This window comes from Salmo salar, chromosome ssa10 (assembly GCF_905237065.1).
Source record: "Salmo salar chromosome ssa10, Ssal_v3.1, whole genome shotgun sequence".
NCBI lineage: Eukaryota > Metazoa > Chordata > Actinopteri > Salmoniformes > Salmonidae > Salmo > Salmo salar.
The window spans coordinates 18,185,507-18,204,659 of record NC_059451.1 but is presented as its reverse complement, the minus strand read 5'-3'; the positions used below and the strand labels follow the sequence as shown (position 1 = coordinate 18,204,659).

At 42.5% G+C, this 19,153-nt stretch overlaps 1 protein-coding gene across 1 annotated transcript; it reads right to left on the bottom strand.

Moving 5' to 3' along the window:
- Positions 1 to 6,358: 6,358 nt before the first annotated feature.
- Positions 6,359 to 10,990, bottom strand: LOC106613996 (sphingosine 1-phosphate receptor 4). Its single transcript, XM_014216893.2, has 2 exons — positions 10,836 to 10,990; positions 6,359 to 10,046 (listed from the first exon to the last, which is right to left on the bottom strand). The coding sequence occupies exon 2, from the start codon at positions 9,905 to 9,907 to the stop codon at positions 8,708 to 8,710; it is 1,200 nt and encodes a 399-aa protein (XP_014072368.1). The 5' UTR covers positions 9,908 to 10,046; positions 10,836 to 10,990; the 3' UTR covers positions 6,359 to 8,707.
- Positions 10,991 to 19,153: the final 8,163 nt, after the last annotated feature.

Genomic DNA, 19,153 nt, shown 5'->3' with positions numbered 1-19,153 from the left:
CTACCAATGGTGGCTCCATGGGAGGAGATGGCGTTGCGCAGCTGGTCCGAGGGTGCTGGGTTAGTCATCGCCAGTTCGTACTATCACGTTTCAGGTAAGACCCAGATGCAGATAAAGTCGAAGTAACAACAGTTTATTAATCGAACAGGGGCAGGCAAAAGACGGTTCTATGGCAGGCAGAGGTCAGTAATCCAGATAGGTGGGGCAAAGGTACAGGACGGCAGGCAGGCTCAGGGTCAGGGCAGGCAGAATGGTCAACACCGGGGAAACTAGGAAACGGGAACAATCGAGAGACAGGAGTAGAGGGAAAAATGCTGGTAGGCTTGACGAAACAAAATGAACTGGCAACAGACAAACAGAGAACACAGGTATAAATACACAGGGGCAATGGGGAAGATGGGCAACACCTGGAGGGGGTTGGAGACAATCACAAAGACAGGTGAAACAGATCAGGGTGTGACATTAGCAGGACATGAAAATAGTCGAATTCACACACTTATCAAGAGAACATCCCTTGTCCTCCCTACTGCCTTTGATCTGGAGGACTCACTAAACACATGCCTTATTTGTGTATTATGTCTGAGTGTTGGAAAGTGCCCCTGGCTAACTGTGAATAAAAAAAACAAGAAAATAATGCCGTCAGGTTTGTTTAATATAAGGAATTTTAAATTGTTGATACTTTTACTTTAGATAACTTATGTATATTTTAGCAATTACATTTACTGTGATATTAAAACCAAATACTTTTAGACTTTTAATCAAGTAGTATTTTGCTGGATGACTAACCTTTACTTTAGTCATTTTCTTTTAAGGTATCCTTACTTTTACCCACTGAGCACACACTGGTTGAATCAATGTTATTCCAACATAATTGGCAACATATTGTGACGTGGATCAAAGTGGAAAATATATATGATTTGAAAAAAGTTATCAACCGGTACTCTTTTCACCTCATTTCAACCAGCATTGGAAACATTGAAATTAGGGTAAAACTTCAACTTAAATACTGACTTGAAATTATGTTGAATTTACTCACTGAAGTGCATTACCCTTCATATACCAGTAGGAGTCAATGTTCATATTTCAATATACCTCTTTGTTTAGGATGAAAGCAAGACGTTGCTTCAAACATACCATTTTACTATCAACATTGAAACAAGGTCAAATAAAATATGTCCAATACAATATGAAATTCAACATATTTTCTACCACCCAATATACAGTGTATTCAGAAGGTATTCAGACCCCTTGACTTTTTCTACATTTTGTTATGTTACAGCCTTATTCTAAAATGTATTAAATTGTTTTAAATCTAAATCTACACACAATACCACATAATGACAAAGCATATTCTTTTGCAAATGTACTAAAAATAAAAACCAGAAATATCACATTTACGTAAGTATTCAGACCCTTTACTCAGTACTTTATTGAAGCAACTTTGGCAGCGATTACAGCCTCGAGTCTTCTTGGGTATGACGCTACAAGCTTGACACACCTATATTTGGGGAGTTTCTCCCATTCTTCTGTGCAGATCCTCTCAAGCGCTGTCAGGATGGATGGGGAGTGTCACTGCACAGCTATTTTCAGGTCTCTCCAGAGATGTTCGATTGGGTTCAAGTCCGGACTCTGGCTGGGCCACTCAAGGACATTCAGAGACTTGTCCCGAAGCCACTCCTGCGCTGTCTTGGCTGCGTGCTCAGGGTTGTTGACTGGGGTGAAGGTGAATCTTCGCTCCAGTCTGAGGTCCTGAATGCTCTGGAGGAGGTTTTCATCAAAGATCTCTCTGTACTTTTCTCCATTCATCTTTCCCTCGATCCTGACTAGTCTCCCATTCCCTGCCGCTGAAAAACATCCCCACAGTATGATTCTGCCACCACCATTCTTCACCGTAGGGATGGTGCCAAGTTTCCTCCAGACGTGATGCTTAGCATTCAGGCCAAAGAGTTCAATCTTGGTTTCATCACACCAGAGAATCTTGTTTCTCATGGTCTGAAAGTCTTTAGGTACCTTTTGGCAAACTCCAAGCGGGCTGTCATGTGCCTTTTACTGAGAAGTGGCTTCCGTCTGGCCACTCTACCATAAAGGCCTGATTTGTGGAGTGCTGTAGAGATGGTTGTCCTTCTGGAGGGTTCTCCCATCTCCACAGAGGAACTCTGGAGCTCTGTCAGAGTGACCATCCGGTTCTTGGTCACCACCCTGACCAAGGCCCTTCTCCCCCGATTGCTCAGGTTGGCCAGACAGCCAGCTCTAGGAAGAGCCCTGGTGGTTCCAAATGTCTTCCATTTAAGAATGATGGCGGTCGGGGGCCTCCCGAATGGCGCAGTGGTCTAAGTGCTAGCTGTGCTACTAGAGATCCTAGTTCGAGTCCAGGCTCTGTCGCAGCCGGCCGCGACCGAGAGATCCATGGGGCGGCGCACAATTGGCCCAGCGTCGTCCGGGTTACGGGAGGGATTGGCCGGCCGGGATGTCCTTGTCCCATCGTGCTCTAGCGACTCCTGTGGTGGGCACGCTGCACGCTGACACGATCGTCAGGTGTACGGTGTTTCCTCCGACACATTGGTGCGACTGGCTTCCGGGTTAAGCGAGCATTGTGTCAAGAAGCAGTGCGGCTTGGCTGGGTTGTGTTTTGGAGGACGTAGGGCTCTCAACCTTTGCCTCTCCCGAGTCCGTACAGGAGTTGCAGCAATGGCATAAGACTGTACTACCAATTGGATACCAGGAAATTGGAGTGGGAAAAAAATGAATGATGGAGGCAACTATCTTCTTGGCACCTTCAATGCTGCAACCATTTTTTTGGTAGCCTTCCCCTGGTCTGTGCCTCGACACAATCCTGTCTCGGAGATCTACGGACAATTTCTTTGACCTGATGGCTTGGTTTTTTCTCTGACATGCACTGTAAACTGTGGGACCTTATATAGACAGGTGTGTGCCTTTTCAATTGAATTTACCACAGCTGTATTCCAATCAAGTTGTAAAAACATCTCAAGGATGCTCAATGGAAACAGGATGCACCTGAGGTCAATTTCGAGTCTCATAGCAAAGGGTCTGAATACTTTTTTATTTGTAATAAATTTGCAACATTTTCTAAACCTGTTCTCGCTTTGTGATTATGGGGTATTGTGTGTAGATTGACGAGGAAAACAAATAATTTGATCAATTTTAGAATAACATCACATATTTTTTGGGGGATAAAGTCAAGGGGTCTGAATACTTTCCAAAGGCACTGTATAACTCAATATTAGGAAGATGTTCCACATTTTTGGTATACATGGTGTATATTTAATGTTCTCACCTAGTGATTTCTTTTTCTTCATTTCCACATGGAATTTTCAGCTGAAAAAAATCTCAGGCCCTAATCTATGGATTTCACAGGACTGGGCAGGGGTGCAGCCATGGGTGGGCTTTGGAAGGCATAGGCCTAGCCACTTGGCAGCTAACCCACTAGGGAGCCATGCCCAGCCAATCAGAAGTATTTTCTTCCCCACAAAAAGGGCTTTATTACATATTGAAACTCCTCAGCATGCCAATTGCATGCTCCCTCAAAACTTGAGACATCTGTGGTATTGTGTTGTGTGACAAAACTGCACATTTTAAAGTGGACTCCTATTGTCCCCAGCACAAGGTACACCTGTGTAATGATCATGCTGTTAAATCAGCTTCTTGATATGCCCTTGGCAAAGAAGAAATGCTCAATTACAGAGATGTAAACAAATTTGTGCATACAATTGGAGAGAAATAAGCTTTTTGTGCATGTGGAACATTTCTGGGATTTTATATTTTAGCTTATGAAACATGGGACCAACACTTTACATGTTGTGTTTATATTTTTGTTCAGTGTAGATTGATGTAACAACCTGTTGGTCAGGTGAAGTCAATGTATTTAGGTTGAGGTTTTACCCTACTTTCAATGTTTACAACGCTGGTTGAAATGAGACTTTTCTCAAATCCAATGTATTTTCCATGTTACAATACGTTGACAAATTAAGCTGAAACAATGTTGATTCAACCAGTGTGTGCCCAGTGGGTTGCTTGTCCTTCCTCGCCACTGTATGACTGATCAAAATGTGACTTGCAGAATCAATCTAAGCTTGAACTATCCTCCAACAGACACCTTTGCAGAAAGAGGGAGAGTGTCAAAGAGTTGCAGACAGACATGGAATTCTGTGTTATTATTATTTCTTTTTTTTATCTAACTAGGCAAGTCAGTTAAGAACAAATTCTTATTTGCAATGACGGCCTACACTGGCCAAATCTGGACGATGCTGGGCCAATTGTGCGCCACCCTATGGGACTCCCAATCACAGCCGGTTGTGATACAGCTTGGATTTGCACCAGGGTGTCTGTAGTGACGCCTCAAGCGCTGAGATGCAGTGCCTTAGACCGCTGCGCCACTCGGGAGCTATGCTAATATGTTCTCACCTAGTGACAAAACAAACTGCACGCACCAGAGCTCAGACAACTCAGTACATGGCTTAGGGGTAACTTCTAGTTATCTTCACATGATGTCAAAAGTCTTCATTCATTTATTAAATACCTTCAGGGGTTCCATTTCAACTCTCACCATTGCACCTCACTCACAGATCTGGTGTCACAAAACAGAGGTTTTCTGGACATACTGGAAATTCAGGCATGCAAAAAGAACTATGGCTCGGAACCAGAAAATGATCTTAAAAGGAATACATTCTCTGCAAACAGTTACTCTTGTCACCTGATATCTCACATGGAAGGAATCTGTACATTTTCTAATCCTAATGTCTGGAAATTTTGGCGACGTGTTGATATCCATTCCTATGCATGACTCATCAGTTCCGTGGCCTCCAACTGCTCTTAAATACAAGTAAAACTAAATGCATGCTCTTCAACCGATCGCTGCCCGTACCTGCCCGCCTGTCCAGCATCACTACTCTGGACGGTTCTGACTTAGAATATGTGGACAACTACAAATACCTAGGTGACTGGTTAGAGTGTAAACTCTCCTTCCAGACTCACATCAAACATCTCCAATACAAAGTTAAATCTGGAATTGGCTTCCTATTTCGCAACAAAGCATCCTTCACTCATGCTGCCAAACATACCCTCATAAAACTGACCATCCTACCGATCCTCGACTTCGGCGATGTCATTTACAAAATAGCCTCCAATACCCTACTCAATAAACTGGATGCAGTCTATCACAGTGCCATCCGTTTTGTCACCAAAGCCCCATATACTACCCACCACTGCGACCTGTACGCTCTCGTTGGCTGGCCCTCGCTTCATACTCGTCGCCAAACCCACTGGCTCCAGGTCATCTACAAGACCCTGCTAGGTAAAGCCCCCCCTTATCTCAGCTCACTGGTCACCATAGCAGCACCCACCTGTAGCACGCGCTCCAGCAGGTATATCTCTCTGGTCACCCCCAAAGCCAATTCCTCCTTTGGCCGTCTCTCCTTCCAGATCTCTGCTGCCAATGACTGGAACGAACTGCAAACATCTCTGAAGCTGGAGACTCATATCTCCCTCACCAGCTTTAAGCACCAGCTGTCAGAGCAGCTCACAGATCACTGCACCTGTACATAGCCCATCTATAATTTAGCCCAAACAACTACCTCTTCCCCTACTGTATTTATTTATTTATTTTGCTCCTTTGCACCCCATTATTTCTATTTTGCACTTTCTTCCACTACAAATCTACCATTCCAGTGTTTTACTTGCTATATTGTATTTACTTTGCCACCATGGCCTTTTTTGCCTTTACCTCCCTTATCTCACCTCATTTGCTCACTTTGTATATAGACTTATTTTTCTACTGTATTATTGACTGTATGTTTGTTTTACTCCATGTGTAACTCTGTGTTGTTGTATGTGTCGAACTCCTTTGCTTTATCTTGGCCAGGTCACAATTGTAAATGAGAACTTGTTCTCAACTTGCCTACCTGGTTAAATAAAGGTCAAATAAAAAATGTAAGTTAACCTCATCAGAAGTTAAGTATTTCAGAGATCACTGTTTACTGAATTCTATGTTTCTGTGACTATGCAAGCAGCACTGATGAAACTTGCAGTTGGAGGTGAAGCAACATCTTCACGCAAGCCCATGGTAACATGTCTCCACCTTGAGGTAGATGGTGCTAATTGCTTATGGGAGTCAATGGTTCATTTCCATTTACCCAGTAGTGATACAGTAAAACAACCGGACTGAGCGTTTCCGTTGCTGTGCCATCCCAGCCATGGTTTACCTGCTTAACAGTTAATTGTCTACATCTGCTGTTTATTGAGTTTTAATATTCAAATGTGAGTTGTAATTCAGCATGTTGCTGCCACTCGTACAATGTTCTGTTGAAAAACAGTTTTAAAAAAACTCTTTCCACAAGACACATTCTGTTAAAATATTTATTTATACTTTTCCATGTACAAAATAACAGATATAATCCTCTTTCAGAATAACAGCAATAGTAATGCGTTCAACAAATGTATACTCTTAAAAACAATATTGAACAAAATAAATGTTTAACCAATTGAAAAAATGTATTCAACTACCATTCTGTACAATGTACAAAACATTAAAGACACCTTCCAAATATTGAGTTGCATAAAAATCCTTCTTTAACCTGTCTCCTCCCCTTCATATACACACCGATTTTAAGTGGATTTAACAAGTGACATCAATAAGGGATCATAGCTTTCACTTGGATTCACCTGGTCAGTTTATGTCATGGAAAGAGCAGATGTCCTTAATGTTTTGTCCACTCAGTGTATGTATAAATAATATAGCATTTTCTAAATATATATACATATATTTCTTTGTTTTTAATTCAGTTCTATTTAAGTGGTACAATAAGAAAGCACCCCTTTCAATGAAACCCATCTTCACAGTTAAAGAGTATCTGTTTTAAGGCTGAAACAGTAAAACAAAAGCAGCTTCCATAGTGCATCTTTTATTATAAATCTTGAACGAGTTTGAACTCCCTTTTAAACTTTTTTTTTGGAACGCATAACATGAAACAGATTGGTGTTGCTACAGTAACAGAGAACCACAAAGAAGCTCTTTTATCAGTGTAGCAGGTCCTGGGCTGATGAAAATGAAGAAAATGAACAAAACCAACAACAGAGAAAACGTTAGACCTGGTTGTATCAAGGCCACATTTGGGTGGAGCTAGATAATGGAGGAACTGCATTCTCTGTGGTAACACACACACACACACACACACACACACACACACACACACACACACACACACACACACACACACACACCCAGCGGCGGTTAGTGCCCTTTCAGATTTGGGAAGACAATCTTTTTCTTATGAGCATGGCCTTATTTCTATTTCAGCGTATTGGATGACTGTCATTTCATATTCCATTCATCCAGCTCAATGTAACATAGATAGGTTTAGGCTACTACATGATACTAGAATTTGCCCTATACCCACCTTGAGCCACTGGGCACAAACTGGTTGAATCAACATTGTCTAAGTGTAATTAGTCAATGTATATGTTATGTGGAAAATACATTGGATTTGAAAAAAAGTAATCAACATTTGTTTTGAGGGTGAAATTTCAACCACAGGATTATGTCATCATGGTAACCAATTTTCAACAGACAACCCTTCTTTAAAATAGAGTAAATTGAATGTGTACCTTTTTGAAACAACGTCAGATCTCCAACGTAATGTCCAATATCAGGAAAAAAAAACGTGTCTGGGCAGCACCTCCTATTGGAGAGTTCATCTACAACTATTAATTTGGTCTCCAATACAGGGTTTAACCAAGCCCAGCTTAGTTTTTATATTACCTACTACCAATGCGCTATCGTGAGTGATTTATTCAGAGACCTCTCAATAACTAAATATATTCACTGTTGCTATCAAAGTAGTTCCAAAGGGTAGGTTTAACAGAGCAAATGAAATGTAACCACACATAAGTCATATATCATCAATTATACTATTTAGGCCTATATAGCATTTGCAACTTTATTTAAATTGCATTTAAAGTTTGATTAGATTTAGTCATATTCTTTAACTTTGATTTAAAAAAAAGAATGTTTTATTATATTTATTTATTTTTTGACCCCCTTTTTCTCCCCAATTGGTAGTAGTTGTCTCATCGCTGCAACTCCTGTACGGATTCGGGGGAGGCGAAGGCCAAGAGCCATCCGTCCTCCGAACCACAACCCAACCAAGCCGCACTGCTTCTGGACACAATGCACATCAAACCCGGAAGCCAGCCGCACCAATGTGTCGGAGGAAACACCGTACACCTGGCGACCTGGTCAGCGTGCACTGCGCCCGGCCCGCCACAGGAGTCACTAGTGCGCGATGAGACAAGGATATCCCTGCCGGCCAAACCCTCCCTAACCCGGACGACGTTAGGACAATTGTGCGTCGCCCCATGAGCCTCCCGGTCGCGGCAGAGCCTGTGCTCGAACCCAGAGTCTCTGGTGGCACAGCTAGCACTGCGATGCAGTGCCTTAGACCTGGGAGGCCTAACTTCAATTTTTGATGGAGATCTTCTACTTGGATAGTTCCATCTGTGCCATTGACTTAGTCTGGCTTTAATTGCAATTTGCTACAAATTAATAATTAATATTTGTATTTTTAATATTTTTTCTTTTATGAAACTCCCTGAGTAGGACGGTCCTCCCCTTCCTCCTCTGAGGAGCCTCCACTGACACACGCTCTCTCAAACACACACACAGCTACGCCTGCCCCAGGCAGCCCGTTGTGGTCTAACCGCTCGACACAGACAGGCAGGTGGTGGTGGAACTCAGGCGGCGGCTCTTCTTGGGGGCCTTGGGTGCAGGCGGGGGGCTGACACTGAGACTCCTGATCTTATTGAAACTGTTCCTCAGGCTGCTGTGCCTGATGCTCCCAGTGCTGCTGGTCTCCTTGGACACAAAGGTGTCAGGGTGACAGAGGCCTGCCCTGAGGCAGCAGCAGCACAACAGGCCTGCGATGGCCTTCCTCAGCTCTGTGCTGCCCAGGGTGTAGATGACTGGGTTCAGGGCCGAGTTGATCACGGCCAGGGCGATGACCCAGTCGGCGCTGAAGAGCGGTGCGCACTGCCGCGACACACAGAAGAAGTCCACCAGCAGCAGGATGAACAGAGGCCCCCAGCATATGATGAACACACCCACAATGGAGATGACTGTCTTCAGCAGCCCCAGGGAGCGCTTGCGGCTGCGCTGGGAGCCCACCTTGGAGCTGCTGCGCACGTGGCAGTAGATGGCGCCATAGAGCACGCCGATGGCCAGCAGGATGAGGGAGAAGATGAGCAGGGAGAAGAGGATGTAGCTCTTGGAGTAGAGCGGCAGCAGGGTGGAGCAGCTCTCCAGGCTGCACACGCAGTTCCAGCCCAGCAGGGGGAGGAAGCCGATGGCGAAGGCCACGATCCAGCACAACGCCACCAGGCCGTAGATACGATACGTCTTCCTGGCCGACTTCTGGTGCAGCGGCTTCATCATGGTGGTGTAGCGCTCCACAGCTATCAGCAGCAGGCTGAAGATGGAGGCGGCGAGGGCAACGAACAGTACCCCCTCCCTGAACAGCCACAGAGCCGGGCTCAGTCTGAACGTCTGGCTGCCCGACATCCAGATGTTGACCACGTAGGCCGCCCCGGCCAGCAGGTCGCTCAGGGTGATGTTGGCGATGCACACGTAGACCCAGCGGCGGCTGTGGAGTATCCGGGAGAGCACGGCCACCAGGACCAGCAGGTTCTCCAGGATGATGAGGACGCTGATGAAGAGAGAGAGGGCCGCTGCCAAGCTCAGGCCACCCTGGCGGGGCACGCGGTGCTGCAGGCGCCCTGTGTGGTTGTAGTGCTCCAGGATCACATCAATGTTAATAGCGCTGCTGTTGGTGGTGTTGCTGGCCCAGAGGTACAGATGAGAGCAGGAGGTTGAGGAGCTCAGGGAGGACAGGGCATCCATAGCTGCGTTGGAAAGGGCTTGGCAAGTCAGAAAATGGCTGGGTTGGGCTGGACAAGGCAGGACTTGGGTGAGTGTAGAACTGACGTGGGCTCAGACTAACACACTCTCTCCACTGGAGCTCTGCTGTCTCACAACCCACCTAGCAAACACAGGAAGATGTTTGATATGAAAAGATGTCTGATGTGCGATAATACGTTCTAAGCTGTTTGTAGTGCATGAACTGCAGGTAATGAAAATATCGTTTTTTGGTCAAATTGCATTGTTTATAAATGTATTGTGAGAAGCTGAAAGAAATCCCCCAAAATACAACAAATATTTAGACAGTGAGAAAAGACATTTTGTCGGTTGACTGACATGGATTCTCATCACAAAACGGCATGCCTCCACTAGCAGGCATTAGGGCCATTTAATCCTCTGTGGCGCTATTTGAACACCCATGTGGTTAGTTGAGAGGAGCAGCCAGCTGTTGCCAGGAAGGGGGTTTAAATCTGCATGTGAAGTCAACATCTTTGAAAGTTTGAAAACAACTATTTCCAAATCCCTGTTAGTAGTAATGACTGAAAAACAACAATCCTATTCCCCCAAAATTGCAACGTATTACCTGGAGTGAAGTAAAAAGTACCATATTACATTCATAACTTTTGTTCATTTTTAGATTTTATAATACATTTCCCTTTACATTTCTACATTTTCTTTTATGCATAATTAGTGTTACAATTTCTTGCATGGGAGCAAAAGCTTGTACATGTCCACAAATGCCTTGCATATTTACTGCTACAGTTAAATTAAATGTGACAATACACCTGGCTCTCCATCCCAATCATTATCTAATTGTATAATTTCATATGAATAGGCTAACACATAACGACAAACGTTGTATCCTTTTGATTTTAACACAATAAACACTTGAAGAACAAATGTTACTTACTGGTGCAGAGATGCTGTTGGTAGTGATGCGGTGTGTGGACAGCCATCCCCCGTGTGTGCTGGTAATGCAGATGTGTTCTACTCTATAGAAGCGATGAGGAAGGAAGCCCTACACTCAGAAGGTTACTCACATGACACCACACCCAAAGCAACCAACACACACACGAGAAGCAAGAGGTTATTGACACTGATGGGGTGTTTCATCACTGGCCAAGAGAAAACACACCAATTGTGAAATGCTTCAGAACGTGATTATTCATAGATGGATGCCACCCAATCAACGTGTTAATTGCTAAATACATATAGGCTAATTCACACTTGCATAAGGTCACCACAATTTTGTTTTTTAAATATACACACTATATATATTTTTCCCCCTGTAATTTCCCCAAGTCAAGGTCAGACTTAATCTGACTGATGTAAACACTTTTCCCATCCACTACTTGCGCCCTGCTTTTGACCGCTGCAATACTTTAATCATATTGCTCAAATTGCCCCATGATGATTACGGGAAGAGACTTTCATAATGTTTTCATGGTACATGTATGTCGAAGTGGTTGGACCATGATGTTTTGTAGGATGTGTCGCAAGATAGTTTTTCTACTAGGAGGTCATCAGGCCAGTATTTAGAGTTGAAGTTGGAAGTTTACATACACCTAGGTTGGAGTCATTAAAACTTGTTTTTCAACCACTCCACAAATGTCTCGTTAACAAACTATAGTTTTGGCAAGTCGGTTAGGACATCTACTTTGTGCATGACACAAGTAATTTTCCAACAATTGTTTAGAGACAGATTATTGCACTGTATCAAAATTCCAGTGGGTCAGAAGTTTACATACACTAAGTTGACTGTGCCTTTAAACAGCTTGGATAATTCCAGAAAATGTCATGGCTTTAGAAGCTTCTGATAGGCTAATTGACATCATTTGAGTCAATTGGAGGTGTTCCTGTTGATGTATTTCAAGGCCTACCTTCAAACTCAGTGCCTCTTTGCTTTCACATCATGTGAAAATCAAAAGAAATCAGCCAAGACCTCAGAAAATAAATTGTAGACCTCCACAAGTCTGGTTCATCCTTGGGAGTATATTCCAAACGCCTGAGGGTACCATGTTCATCTGTACAAACAATAGTATGCAAGTATAAACACCACTGGACCACGCAGTCGTCATACCGCTCAGGAAGGAGACGCTTTCTGTCTCCTAGAGATGAACGTACTTTGGTGCGAAAAGTGCAAATCAATCCCAGAACAACAGCAAAGGACCTTGTGAAGATGCTGGAGGAAACAGGCACAAAAGTATCTATATCCACAGTAAAACGAGTCCTATATCGACATAACCTGAAAGGCCGCTCAGCAAGGAAGAAGCCACTGCTCCAAAACCGCCATAAAGAAGACAGACTACGGTTTGCAACTGCACATGGGGACGAAGATCGTACTTTTTTGAGAAATGCCCTCTGGTCTGATAAAACAAAAATAGAACTGTTTGGCCATAATGTCCATTGTTATGTTTGGAGGAAAAAGGGGGAAGCTTGCAGCCAAAGAACACCATCCCAACCGTGAAGCACGGGGGTGGCAGCATCATGTTGTGGGGGTGCTTTGCTGTAGGAGGGACTGGTGCACTTCACAAAATAGATGGCATCATGAGGAAGGAAAATTATGTGGATATATTGAAGCAACATCTCAAGACATCAGTCAGGAAGTTAAAGCTTGGTTGCAAATGGGTCTTCCAAATGGACAATGACCCCAAGCATAAGTTGTGACATAATAGCTTAAGGACAACAAAGTCAAGGTATTGGAGTATTGGAGTGGCCATCACAAAGCCCTGACCTCAATCCTATAGAACATTTGTGGGCAGAACTGAAAAAGCGTGCGCGAGCAAGGAGGCCTACAAACCTGACTCGGTTACACCAGCTCTGTCAGGAGGAATGGGACAAAATTCACCCAACTTATTGTGGGAAGCTTGTGGAAGGCTACCCGAAACGTTTGACCCAAGTTAAACAATTTAAAGGCAATGCTACCAAATACTAATTGAGTGTATGTAAACTTCTGACCCACTGGGAATGTAATGAAAGAAATAAAAGCTGAAATATATCATTCTTTCTACTATTATTCTGACATTTCACATTCTTTAAAATAAAGTGGTGATCCTTACTGACCTAAGACAGGGGATTTTTACTAGGATTAAATGTCAGGAATTGTGAAAAACTGAGTTTAAATATATTTGGCTAAGGTGTATGTAAACTTCCGACTTCAACTGTATGTCTAACAATGCAAGGTTCATTTAATAAAATAAGACTAAATTCATTTAAAAATGTAAGCTGTGAATGCCTGAAATCTATTATCTTGTTGTAGATCACCAGGTTATGATGCTACTGTGTGACTGACATCCAGGCACGACTGCTAGCATGAAAAACTCATATTTCCCATTGGTAAGAAATAGCAATTAATCCCCACAAAGTAAGCTATCATGTAAACTTCCGACTGCAACTGTATTTTTGGATTCCCATAAGTCGACTCCAATGGCAACATCTAGTCTTACTGGGGTCCGACACATAACGAAAAAGACAACACAGACAAAAGAATTGACAATTGACATTAATTTAAAAACATGAACATGTAGTGTGTGTATGTGTGTGTGCGCATCTATCAGTTACACATACATGTCAGTACATAAACACAACAAATAGGTCACATGGGGTAGAGGTGTTGCTTTATTTGTTTTTTTAAACCAGGTTTGCTGTTCACTTGCGCTATATGAGATAGAAGGGAGTTCCATGCACTCATGGCTCTGTATAATACTGTACGCTTCTTTAAATGTGTTCTGGACCTGGGGACTGTGAAAAGACCTCTGGTGGCATGTCTGGTGGAGTAAGTGTGTTCTGAACCTGGGGACTGTGAAAAGACCCCGGTGGCATGTCTGGTGGGGTAAGTGTGTGTGTCAGTGCTGTGTGTATGTTGACTATTAAAAAACATGAGCTGGCACACACCCAGAGAAAATGATTTTATGTAGAGGTGCTGACTAATGGCGAATAAACTATAAGCTATAAAAATAGTCACACACTCTTTATATAAACTCCCAGTAATTTATTGGGTAAATTACCAATGTTTCGGCATCACTGTGCCTACTTCCGGGTCTGAATGTTGAGTATGCAAACTATTTGGAATTTCCAACACATTGTTTCTTATAAAAACAAGAAGTGATGCAGTCAGTCTTTCCTCAACTCTTAGCCAAGAGAGACTGGCATGCATAGTACTGATATTAGCCCTCTGATTACAATGAAGAGCAAAACGTGCCGTTCTGTTCTGGGCCAGCTGCAGCTTAACTAGGTCCTTTTTTGCAACACTTGACCATATGACTGGACAGTAATCAATGTAAGATAAAACTAGAGCCTGCAGGACTAGAGCCTGCAAGACCTCTCAGCAAAAAAGAATAATGACATGAAGAAAACAGGAACCTTCTGATTAGATGTGTAAAGGGACCCTCCCTTTGGTTTCTCTACTACAGAGGTACAGCTATGGTTTCACACATCACTTCACCCAGCCGTGCCAGACCATACTCCTGCCATAAAGACCTACTTGGTCTACCCAGTGGGCCCCAACCACTTACCATAAGTGACTAAAGACATCACACACTCAGTAGTCAAAAATATCACTACTGATAAAAAAAAGAAACACCATCCCATTTGCTGGCTCTACATTCCAGCATTTTGGATTTGAGATCAGATGTTTTGTATGAGGCGACAGTACAGAATGTCACCTTTTATTTGAGGGTATTTTCATACATATCTGTTTTTCCATTTAGAAATGAAAGAACTTTATGTATCTAGTCCACCCATTTGAAGGTGTCATAAGTCTTTTGTAAGTATTTAGTGTATTAAAGTAGTAAATGGTTTATTATTTGGTCCCATATTCCTAGCACTCTCCAAACTTGTTGGATGCATTTCCTGTTTCTTTTGGTTGTGTTTCAGATTATTTTGTGCCCGATAGGAACTAAATGGTGAATAATGTAGTGTCATATTGAAGTCACTATTATTGTAAATAAGAATAGGTTTCTGAACACTTCTACATTATTGTGGATGCTACCATGATTACAGATAGTCCTGAATGAATTCATGTTGGGGGTATGATTTTTGTGAGACCCAGCACACAAAGAATATCAATCTGAAGATCTTCTCAATCAAGTGATGCTACAAAGGCAGTACCTGTTTGTGGTCCTAAGAAAACCTGTCCAAAAAATAAAATAGAAAATAACTGCATCCTTAGGTGTCAACAACACACCCAGAACTGTTGAAAAGACAGTCTCTGAAAATACCACTAAAACCACAATGTGATTAGCTTACAAGGACACTGTAACTATGAAATTGTTTACCTTTTTTCCCCAACATTCTATTTTACCTTTAAAGCTAGAGTCCTTAATTGAAACAAGCGGACTCACTGCCTCTGTTTTGGTACAGAGCTGAGGGATGGGCCTGGAGAAATATGGCCATTCTTAAGTTCATAGACCATCCATGATATCAAAATTATAGTTTTAAAAAGGTTTTGGGGCTATACAGTGTTCGTTTACATTTACATTGTTTACAAACATTGGAGCTTATATTTTGGGTTCTGATGGGGTATGACAGTTGAACTAAGCTCATGAGGCATTTATAAGTTATATTCTTCAAAAATCAATGGGTATATAGTATTAATTTGAAATAAAATGGATGTAGCAACTCTAAGGATTCTATTTTTAGTATGTGAAACATACAGTATGGGCAGTATGCCAAAAAGAGTCGACAAGTTGCCCTTAAAGCACAGATACAGCAGGATATGGTTCTATTTTTGGAAGTAGGCTAATCTGATGCTAGATATTTTGTTAAGACCAAATTCTACCTCAATTGAGCATTTATGTGACAGATGCATGTTGGTTGATGACCTACTAAGGACATTCAAGGTCAATGCTTCATTCAGTTAACAATGATATAGTTTTACTTGCACTGAAGCTACTGATCATCCTCAATAAATAAATCACATAACAGTTTACACCCACTGTAGGTCAATTACTGTTGATATATGGGGCAAGTAATATTATCCCACAGACTTCTATAAAGATCTAACCCGATACGAATTATTGTCTGGAAGAGCTGCATCAACACCTGTTGGTCATTTAATAAAATTGCATCTACTACTCCAGACAGAAAGTTGTAAGTGCACGATCGTCTTTCTTCTTCTCTAGTATAATGGTGTTCACACAAATGTAATGTCCATTCCGCCACCTACTGTACGGGTAGTAAACTGTTGGGGGGGATGATGTTATAGAAAGAAAAAATATACATTTTAAAACAACATCCCACTCATTCAGTCACAGTCCATTCCAAATCAAATCTCTACAAAGGCTCAGGGGCCTGGGAAGCGGGAACATCTTCATTCAGTATTCCCTGCAATGCTTCGGCTGTTAATTCCTGCAGGACCCAAAAACCTTTCAGCCGCACCTACTATTATGTCCAGTTTCTTAGACTTCTTGTTTGGTACAATGAATCACCTGCAAAATAATCCCAACAAAAACACCCCTTCTTTACAATCACTAGCTATGTTTGCATTAAGTTGTCCAGTAATTTCTTTTTGTCGACATTTAGAACGTTTGCATAGAAAATAGATGCAACAATTGCCTGCTAGGGTGCGTTTCCATTTAACTATCTTGTGTTGGTAAAAACAGCTGGGTGTATTGACATCAGACCCAGGGCCGTATCCCAGCCATTATAACCTTGGCTGCTGTAGGGTCATTCACCTCAATTGATCTGCAAACACATAGCCTATTAGCTATACAATTGTAATTTTGTACCGCTGAAAAGGGGAAATATTATAAATGATTCACACTGACATGTAGCATCAGTGATGAAACAAAAATGTATGACATTTTTTAACTGTATTGTTTCGATGTTAATGTAGACCTATAGGGAAAATAGGCCATGTGGAGATGTTCATATTGAAACATTTCTAACTTGTTCGATAAGATTAGCAAAGATTTCTCAGAGGACCCCACCTGGAGCCCGACCCCAAGTTTGGGAACCACTGTACTAACCTCTGCTTGCTTCCTCTCGCTCTGTCTCTGCTTCCTCCTGCATGCATTGAAGTCTACTTTCATAGCCTCACCACTGAGTGTCACATCACGTCTGTGTCAGTAGCTTACTCTCTGGAAAGTTATGAGAATTTAGTAGCATATTTTTGCTTCTGCTGAGGTAGGCTCCGTTTAACGTTAGCTTCCTACTTCATCCTTCAAATTAGGAAAAAATATCAATGTCCGGACCTTGGTGTCCTCATATGTAGTTACCGCCATGCTTCTTCTTGTTATGAATCAGCTCGCCTCGCACTCGCTGTCAAAGCGTGCAGGCAGACTCCATTCCGCACACACAGCATGATGGCACCAGCTGTTCCGGACGACAGTGTGATCACGCTCTCCGTAGCTGATGTGAGCAAGACCTTTTAAACAGGTTAATATTCACAAGGCCGCGTGGCCAGAAGGATTACTATGACGTGTACTCATAGCCTGCGCAGACCAACTGGCAAGTGTCTTTTTATCTACCAACTGACATTTTCAATCTCACCCTGACCAAGTCTGTAATTACCTATATGTTTCAAACAGACCACCATAGTCCCTGTGCCCAAGAAAGCAAAGGTAACCTGCCTAAATGACTACCGTCGGTCAACATGAAGTGCTTTGAAAGGCTGGTCATGGCTCACATCAACACCATCATCCCGGAAACCCTAGACCCACTCCAATTCGCATACCGCCCCAACAGATCCATAGATGATGCAATCTCAATTGCACTCCAAACTGCCCTTTCCCACCTGGACAAAAGGAACACCTATGTGAGAATGCTGTTCATTGACTACAGCTCAGCGTTCAACATCATAGTGCCCACAAAGCTCATCACTACGCTCAGAACCCTGGGACTAAGCACCTCCCTCTGCAACTGGATCCTGGACTTCCTGACGGGCTGCCCCCAGTTGGTAAGGGTAGGCAACAACACATCTGCCATGCTGATCCTCAACACAGGCCCATCAGGGGTGCGTGCTTAGTCGCCTCCTGTACTCTCTGTTCACCCACGACTGCGTGGCCAAGCACGACTCAAAATCAAATCAAATGTTATTTGTCACATGCACCGAATACAACTGGTGTAGACCTTACAGTGAAATGCTTACTTACAAGCCCTTAACCAACAATGCAGTTTTAAGTAAAAAAGTGTGAAAGTATTTACTAAAATAAACTGAAGTAAAAAATTAAAAATAAATATTAAAAATAGGAAAAATAACAAAAGTTAAGGAGCAACAATAAAATAACAGGAGCAAGGCTGTACCCCCTGTATATAGCCTCATTATCGTTATTTGATTGTGTTTTTAAACTTGAGTATATTTAGTAAATATTTTCTTAACTCTATTTTCTTAACTGCATTGTTGGTTTAATTAAGGTCATGTATGTACACATTTCACAGTAAGGTCTACACCTGTTTTATTCGGCACATGTGACATTGTTCTGAACACAGTGCCCCTGTGACAACAATTTTGGACCCCCTGGTGGCCCCCCTAAATGTGGAGTATGAAATTATTTTTACATAACACATTTTTGCTATGTTCTTTTTTTACAACGTTATTAGACAGTGGCAACGATGATGATTATGAACATGGTCTTTTGCCCGCTAATGCAGTGAAGAAAACGATATGACAACAATAACGTCTAATGTAACTGGCCCCTCTAACAGTACAACTGGCCCCAGCTTGCCCCCCCCCATGTGAAATGGTCTAGAACCGCCACTGCTGCTGAGCAGAACTGCGGGGTTCTAAGAGGCAGGCTAAAGGATTTGCTCATTGGTGGTGGCGGTGTTAAGACAAATAAAAATACTGGGCTATCAAACATCCCCGTTTTTTTAATAGGCATACATTTGTGGGCAGGCAAATTAGCCAACTTCTATATGCGTGCTGAGGATGCTTGATTACACTCAACAGGTTTTCATTGACGCAGGTATCGCCCCCAAAAAATCATTGTGCTATGTGTAATGGAAACGGCAGATAAAGGACACATTTTCTAAATATCAACCAAAATCGTATAATTTTATTTTCTCGACAGGGGTGGAGTTTTCTTTGGTCGAACATTCTTTATTGCGAAAACGATGATGGAAACGGTGTTTTTCGAATAAACGATGATAACCGAATAGCTTCCTTTTGAAGGTACGCGGGGCACGTGACGTCATCACGTAACTATAAACTCCACTCCACAAGACGACTGCTTGCCAAATCAGATTTTTTTCAACTAGAAAAAGTATGTTTATTTGCAGGACAAGGAC

Bases quoted from the DNA above. Each gene is read 5' to 3' on its own strand.
- LOC106613996 (XM_014216893.2), bottom strand. From the start codon at position 9,907: ATGGATGCCCTGTCCTCCCTGAGCTCCTCAACCTCCTGCTCTCATCTG.